An 8,510-nucleotide genomic window follows, 5' to 3' on the forward strand; every position below is an offset into this window, starting at 1 on the left:
GTTTACGCGGCGCGATGCAACGCAACGCATAAAAAGACAGTATAAGTCATTATAATCCATAATTATGTCCCCACTGGATGCAACGAATGCCTCGTTTATAATGGGTTTTCATGTTTTTGAATCATCGCTCCGGCCTGACAGGGCATCATCACAGTATGGTGAGGGGCGTAACATTTCCGTCACACGCTTGAGGTATTCGGCCAATCACAACGCACTGGATAGCTGGCCAATCACAGCACACCTCGCTTTTTCAGACCGATGAGCTTTGTAAAATCGACGCGTTTCAGAAAGGCGGGGCATAGAGGAGAAACAATAATGTACAGTATGTGGAAAATAATGTGTTTTTTGAACCTTAAACCGCATAAACACATTTCATTACACCAAATACACAAAATAATGTTCTTTTTAGCAGCATCACATGACCCCTTTAAGTGAACTTTTGCCTGCATATTGATTAGATTCACTGGTTGGACCTGCCACCTTGAACTTGAGCACCCGAGTAGATATGTGAACGGTGCACAATGGACCTTCAGTTCAATAACCTGAATAAGGTCTATACCTCTTGATACATGTGATCTGAATTCTATACATGCTCCATAACGTTTATGACGTTCAGCATGTCACTGCATGTTAAAAAGACAGTGAGGAGGATCATTCCTGAATCTGAGCTTAATCACTAATGCATTTAAATACTGGAGACACTTCTGATTATGACCATCTAGGAGGCAAATAGCTGAGGTCAACTGATCTTCTTTCAGATGAAACCTGCAGAACACTGAATACTTGTGTAATACATCTTTTAAAGTGATGTAGTGCTTTCATGCTTAATTAAATGTGATTTAATGTAACAATGACAAAGCGAAGAATTGATCTACTAAACTAGAAGTAATGTTTTTTTTCTGCATATTTACCAGAGCTAGAAGATGAAGCTTCTTTATTACATAAATCCAGTCCTATCTGCTGACAAACTTATTTAAACAACTGTTAAACGGTAAATCATTTTATGACTCTTCTTGCTCTTTTTCATTCAGACCTGCAGCAAGATGTCGGTGCCAGTGGTTTTATTTTTCTGTCTGACACCAGCGGCTACTGAAGGTACCACATTTTCATTAATAGATCCCTGATTATTGCGAGTGGGATTTTTCCTCATCCCCCTTTCTTTTTTTTCTTTTTTTTGCAGTGGGTCTTGGTGGTAAAGTGCTTGTTTCCAACTGAGACTGATACCAGCTATGTTAAACTCATTCCTGAAAAGCCACTGCATCTTACAGCATTTACTTTCTGCATGCGAGTTGCGACGGAGCTCCAGGGCGAGACGGAGATCATTCTGTTCACCTACCGCACGGTTAATGACGATGAGCTGAACCTGTGGAGAGAGTCTGACGGCCGTTTGTCCTTGTATATTAGATCTAGTGACGATGCAGCATTTTTCCGTCTGCCTCCTCTCTCCACCTTCCAGACACACCTGTGCGTCTCCTGGGACGCTGCAACTGGTCTTACTGCTTTCTGGGTGGATGGACGTCGCAGTTTGTTCCAGGTGTATAGAAAAGGTCACTCAATTCGTCCTGGTGGCATTGGCCTGCTCGGCCAAGACGCTGATGCATTTGTGGGTGGCTTTGACGCAGGTCAAAGCTTTGTAGGAGAAATTACAGATGTGCACATGTGGGATTATGCTCTCTCCAGCAGTCAGATTAAGGCGGTTTATTCAAACCAGGAAACATATGTCAAGGGAAACGTGTTTGACTTGAACACCATCAAATATGAGATAATTGGTCATGTGCAAGTGACTCAAGATAACTGATTGTAATCAGTTGTAATGTCACATACGCAGTGTACAAAGCTGTAAAAGCTAACCAATAAATAATTTTTCTGAACATTACAAGTGCAATGCATGTGCATAATTTGGAAAAATATTAAATGTTAAACATTTTTACTGAAGCATACATGCATGTGACTTCTGGAGGATGTGGTCAATAATTCTGATAATTTGATAAATATTTTGTCTAATTAATGCTGCCTTCACGGAAACTTCCTACTTCCCACTTCTGAAGTTGTAATTATGAGTTTGTCATGTTCAAGTGCTTTGCTGTTGGAAAGAACAGAAATCATGGTGAACAGCCTATTCATTCTTGCCTGTTTCTTGGGGCAATCTTATTAAAGCTAAAAGGTATAGATTAGAAGATATTTAGTCAATATCCAACAGGTTTTGAATAAAATGTAGCGTCCCATTCATTGGTAACCATATAAACATTTTTAAATTTCGGTCAAATAAATGCTATTTTCGATGTGTTCAATACATATGCATCAAATGGTTATTTATATACATAAATACACATGACTGTAATGGTGCTATTGGTCTGAATGACAACACGGATGTCTGATTTGTGCACTCTCTCGTTTTGAGTTGCCATTGTGTTTGTGTTTGTCTTTTGAGAGAGTGAAGGATGACGGCAGTGTGACAGGGCAGATAATCAGGAAGAGCTAATCCGCATCTCTTGGGCAGTTGAGGGCGTTCTGGATTCTTGTGTGGTGTTTGGAGTCTCTTTGAGCGCTGTCAGCAACACACACACACACACACACACACACACTGTCCTCCACTAACCTCCTCTCTGCCTCTTTTCTCCTCTGCATCGCTCTCTTGCTCATCCTGTCTGAGTTTCTAAATGCCCTCAGTGCTCTGTGACTGTGCTTCACACATACACGAGGATGCACTGCAGACTCTTTTGTTTGTTTTATATTAAAGTAATAGTAACGTCTAAACTAGAGATGGAATCGGCCGATTTTCCTCATGATCAGCCCGGATCGGTGATCGGTCGGTCAGTCTCACTTCTTTCCAATTCCGAGCCGATCCGTTTTGTTACCAGCAGCACAGGCAATAACGTCAACCGCGCATTCTCTCTCTCTTCTCTCAGATGACCCCTTCTCTCTCACACACGTCTCATTCGCTCCGGTTAAATAGTGCTTGTATTGCGCATTATTTTAGTCATTCCCTCAGGTTTCGCGCTTACACCAAAAGCGCGCACCACCACTGATCTATATTAGTGGAGTGCACAAGCCGCGCTCAGTCTCAAACAGCTTATGAGCCACAAATACCAAAATTAGTGGCTAACTGCACTAAAACGGTCAAATACATACAAAATTATGTCAAAATGCCCGTCTTGGCGAGTATCCAGTCATACGCAGTGTACAAAGCTGTAAAAGCTAACCAATAAATAATTTTTCTGAACATTACAAGTGCAATGCATGTGCATAATTTGGAAAAATATTAAATGTTAAACATTTTTACTGAAGCATACATGCATGTGACTTCTGGAGGATGTGGTCAATAATTCTGATAATTTGATAAATATTTTGTCTAATTAATGCTGCCTTCACGGAAACTTCCTACTTCCCACTTCTGAAGTTGTAATTATGAGTTTGTCATGTTCAAGTGCTTTGCTGTTGGAAAGAACAGAAATCATGGTGAACAGCCTATTCATTCTTGCCTGTTTCTTGGGGCAATCTTATTAAAGCTAAAAGGTATAGATTAGAAGATATTTAGTCAATATCCAACAGGTTTTGGATAAAATGTAGCGTCCCATTTATTGGTAACCATATAAACATTCACAGAGCTATCTAGCGCTAACTAGATGACAATTCCTAAATTTTGGTCAAATAGATGCTATTTTTTACTGTGTTCAATACATACATTATGCATCAAATGGTTATTTATATACGTAAATATACATGACTGTAATGGCAGGAGAAAGCAATGTAGATGTTGTGAGAAAAACGAATAAAACTTCACAGTACTACTGCTACGTTTCTCTCCTCCGCATATTTAAAGTGTATGGCTCGCCCAACTTGGAACCACGGGTATCAAAATTATCTTAAAATAAAAGAATAAAATAATTATCTTAAAATAAAATAATCAACTCGGAACCACAGGTATCTTATAGTTTCCCAGTTGTAAATACGACTAGAGAGGCCATTAATTTCCAATTTCTGACGAGGAAACTCATATTTACGATAATTCTGATAGCACGTGAAGGCTGCATTAATGTCAAGCCACTACAGCTAGTTCAGAACAGCAGCACAGACCTTAAAGCAATAAAGGCACATATCGTTCATTTGAAAAGATACAATATATAGATACACTCATCAGCCACGACATGAAAACCACCAGCCTAATATCATGTAGGTCCACCTCTTTCTGCCAAAAGAGCTCCATGAGACCTCTTTACGTGTCCTGTGGTATCTGGCACCAAGACAATAGCAGCAGAAGTTTTGCAAGAAGCAAGGTGGGGCCTCTATGATTCAAATTTGTCAGTCCAGCACATCCCATAAATGCTTAATTGGATTGGGATCTGGGGAATTTGGAGGCCAAATTGAGCTTTTTGTAAACCCACTCGCCTTGCCATTACTATTTGGCCCTTGTCAAAGTCACCCAGATCTACTCGCTTGCCCATTTTTGCTGCTTTCCAGCAAATTAAATTCAAGAACTAACTGTTTACCTGCTGCCTTGACATGTGCTATTTTAACAATATAATGTTATTCACTTCACCTGTCAGTAGTTTTAATACTGTGGCTGTTGTGGTTTCTTTCCTCAATTCTCGGGACCTCAGAAAACCTATCACTTCTACTGATGTCGCTGTTGTTAAGATCATTTTTAGATGATTTACAAGGGAAATTTGTCTGATACGCTGCTGCTGTCTGGTGGTCACACGCGGGCAGTTCAGTTATGAGTAACAACAAATATATTCTCATTGCTTAAAGGGGTCATATGATGCTGCTAAAAAGAACATTATTTTGTGTATTTGGTGTAATTAAATGTGTTTATGCGGTTTAAGGTTCAAAAAACACATTATTTTCCACATACTGTACATTATTGTTTCTCCTCTATGCCCCGCCTTTCTGAAACGCGTCGATTTTTACAAAGCTCATCGGTCTGAAAAGCAAGGTTTGCTGTGATTGGCCAGCTATCCAGTGCATTGTGATTGGCCGAATACCTCAAGCGTGTGACGGAAATGTTACGATGTTACGCCCCTTACCATACTGTGATGCATGTCCCGGAGCGACGAGACAAAAACATGAAAATCCATTATAAACGAGGCATTTGTTAATAATAACATAATTACGGATTATAATGACTTGTACTGTCTTTTTACGCGTTGCATCGCGCCGCCTAAACTATTCACGAACAGCTTGTAAGACTCCAAAGAGAAAGGAAAACTTGAAATGGCATCATATGACCCCTTTAAATACAGATTAAGTGTTATGTCTGCATTTATATAAAGTTCCAGCAATATGTTCAAACATCTATATCAGACTTTTAAGCCACACATTTATGCAAAACAAGATGATATGGAAAACTTTAAATTCCCAGAACCTTTACTCAAACATTCTAAAAGTATTATTATACTGTTATTCAACCACGATTTCATGAAATCATATGACACACATTGACAGCTTCTGTGATCTCAACTCAAATAACATTAAAAAGAGTATTTCTGTATTGTACAAAAGGCAAAATGTTATGTAAAAAAAAAAGGTTATGTCTTTATAGTGCCATTTTATAAATTCAACTCTGTCTATTTGTATTTGACAGAGCGAGAAATCCAGAGGAAGAGACATTTGAAAACATCTTTCCCCCAGTTTCACAGACCAGGCTTAAGCCTAGTCCTAGACTAAAATGTAAGTCTGAGCTGTTTCAAATGAAAGAAACTTGCACTGACTGATCTTAAATAATATCAGTGCCTTTGTTTTGTCTCAAGATGCACACCAGTAATGTTTTTTTTCTAAGGCACGTTTATAAAAATTACTTAAATGTCCTAATTGAACTATGGCCTAATCCTGGCTTAGTCTAAGCCCTGTCTATGAAACCAGGCCTTTGTGTTTTTGGCCTCATGATCGTGTGAATCCTCACACAGCATCTTTTGTTGGTTTAGCTGATGTCATCATGGTGCAAGGAGGGAAGCGGCTCAGCAGCGTTTCTTTCCTCAGAAGCAGAAATAAACACCCTTCTGCTACGCAGTAAGTATTACATTTGTCACAATTTCATTTATATAATCACTGAAAAACTGAAACAATCATTTGAAATGTAATGCTTTGTGATACTAAATGTTATGATGTAATATTAATAATAATGCATCTCCATTATTATATTGCACACTAGTGTTATTTTAGTATCATTGAGATGCTAGTATTGTTTTACTTAATATGTTGAATTAGTTATTATTTTTAGTTACGGTTTTCATTTTTAGTTAATGTTTTGGTAATTGTGTTTTTATTTCAGTTTTAGTTATGTAGTACCATTTCAATATGTTAATAATTGTTGTCTTGGCAACTAGATGAAATTAAAATATATATATACAAAAAAAAAAACTTCAGCTGATTTTATTTGTTTATTTTTTATCAGTTTTAGTTTTAGCTAACTACAATAATGTTGTGGCACACATATCCTGACTGGGATGACGCTCATGAAGAAATACTATTTTCACCAGAAAATTCTTTATATAAAAATGCATTACATTATTATTATCATTATTTATTTATAATTATTAGGACAATTTTTACATTTACTCTGATGCAAAAAAATAGATAAATAAAATCCCTCAAAAACTTTTCCCTATTTAAAACCAGTATAAATCATGCATAATAAAACTAACAAATGTATCATCATAGCCTACTAAAACAATATTCACTTTAAAGTCATTTTTGTGGATAATATGTTTGTCATGAAAATGTTGCAATGCAAAAACCCTAATGGTCTTAATATGTTTATGTATGTATTTATTTATCTTATTTTCTGGATGAATTGTGGTTGTCTTGACAACTGTGATTCACCAACAGAAGCTTGCCATTTTTAGAAAGTGCTCATTTACAGGAAAATGGAGATAAGGCATTAATATGTCAAACTAAGACAACAATTTTAATCTTCTTAATTGTTGTATTATTATTCTTTTTTCTTTCAGACCTGCAGCATGATGTTGGTGCCAGTGGTTTTATTCTTCGGTCTGCTCTCTCTGAACCCAGCAGCTACTGAAGGTACTGTATGTTAGATTCATGCAGCAGGAGTTTGAGCTGGTTTTGTGTTTGTTACAGTATTTTGTTTGGTCTTGCAGTGGGTCTCGGTGGTAAAGTGCTTCTGTTCCCGTACGAGACTGATTTCAGCTACGTTCAGCTCACACCTAAGAAGCCACTGGGCCTTACAGCGTTCACGCTCTGCATGCGCGTCGCGACGGAGCTCCAGGGCGAGCGTCAGATCATTCTGTTCGCCTACCGGACGCCTGACTTCGACGAGCTCAACGTGTGGAGAGAGAGAGACGGCCGCGTGTCCTTCTACCTCAGTGGCGACGGAGCGTTTTTCCACCTGCCGCCTCTCTCCACCTTCCGGACTCACCTGTGCCTCACCTGGGCCTCGCGCACCGGACTCACGGCCTTCTGGGTGGACGGACGCCGCAGCGCGCTTCAGCTGTATAAACCGGGTCACAGCATCCATCCGCAGGGCACCGCTCTGCTCGGACAGGACCCCGACAAACACCTGGGCGACTTTGAGGCGGTGCAGAGCTTCGCCGGCGAGCTCACGGACCTGAACATGTGGGACCACGCCCTCACGGGAAACCAGATCAAAGCGCTGTATTTGAACCACGCGCAGCGTGTGCCGAGAGGAAACGTGTTCGACTGGAGAACCATCGAATATGAGATTAAAGGAAACGTGCTGGTCGTGCAAGATGATTGAGATATCCAGGCACATACAACTGCATATGCACATTTGCTATCGTTTTGTGTATTTATAGAATATTCTGTTTAATTGGAAATGCGCCAACAATGTAAGTAAGCATGCTAATATTTCAGCATCACAAAGTAGTCTGAGCATACTTTTTATTTCATCATAAACTTTGGATAATAACGGGTAAATCGATGACTGATAAATGTTATTTAAAAGTGTAATAATAGACTGATCAATCATAACCCAAATATTAAGCCAAAAGGATTCATTTTAGGCGTACTGTATTTATATGTCAGCTTTACCTGCTCAGAAAATTGACACTTGCTCGGTCTTATCAGTCGAATTGACTAAAGCATCTGCTAAGAACTTTAAATGTAGATGGAACAATTTGTCTGTACTTAAAAACGATGTAATAAAAAATGATTTGTTCATGTGAGTTTCTGCTGCACTTCCTCCATATGGCCACGAGAGAGCAGCACCACACCAGTTCTGAATTACATGCGACTCATTCAAAAATATATTTTCTTTGAATGTGCAAGACTTCTGATTTATTAGGTAAATAATGAAGTAGCTATAACAAAGTGTAGTAAATGGTAAAACGATTTGCGCAACAAGCCAGTGTGCCAGTTTATGACTGTTAATGAATTGAAATTATATAGTAACAAATATATAAATAAAAACAAATATAAGTATCAAGCAGGATAACAGGCTATTTTTGCACAGGTAAAATAACTGGAAGCCAATGGCAAGCCTCACACATTCAAATTACAAGTACTTATTGGGGGATTTTGTACTTGTACAT

At 38.7% G+C, this 8,510-nt stretch overlaps 1 protein-coding gene and 1 pseudogene across 1 annotated transcript; both read left to right on the forward strand.

The window, feature by feature from the left end:
* The first annotated feature begins 1,010 nt into the window (after positions 1–1,010).
* Positions 1,011–1,858, forward strand: LOC107677241 (pentraxin fusion protein-like; annotated as a pseudogene).
* Positions 1,859–5,935: 4,077 nt separating this feature from the next.
* LOC107677239 (pentraxin fusion protein-like) lies at positions 5,936–8,143 on the forward strand. Its single transcript, XM_016472065.1, has 3 exons — positions 5,936–6,009; positions 6,951–7,023; positions 7,101–8,143. The coding sequence occupies exons 2-3, from the start codon at positions 6,960–6,962 to the stop codon at positions 7,715–7,717; spliced, it is 681 nt and encodes a 226-aa protein (XP_016327551.1). The 5' UTR covers positions 5,936–6,009; positions 6,951–6,959; the 3' UTR covers positions 7,718–8,143.
* Positions 8,144–8,510: the final 367 nt, after the last annotated feature.

This window comes from Sinocyclocheilus anshuiensis, unplaced genomic scaffold (assembly GCF_001515605.1).
Source record: "Sinocyclocheilus anshuiensis isolate Anshui unplaced genomic scaffold, SAMN03320099.WGS_v1.1 scaffold392, whole genome shotgun sequence".
Taxonomy (NCBI): Eukaryota; Metazoa; Chordata; class Actinopteri; order Cypriniformes; family Cyprinidae; genus Sinocyclocheilus; species Sinocyclocheilus anshuiensis.

What these genes read in the sequence shown, in the direction of transcription:
- LOC107677239 (XM_016472065.1), top strand. Translation starts at nt 6,960, where the DNA reads ATGATGTTGGTGCCAGTGGTTTTATTCTTCGGTCTGCTCTCTCTGAAC. An exon ending in GAACCCAGCAGCTACTGAAG is followed by an intron (nt 7,024 to 7,100) that starts GTACTGTATGTT and finishes TTGGTCTTGCAG; the next exon opens with TGGGTCTCGGTGGTAAAGTG.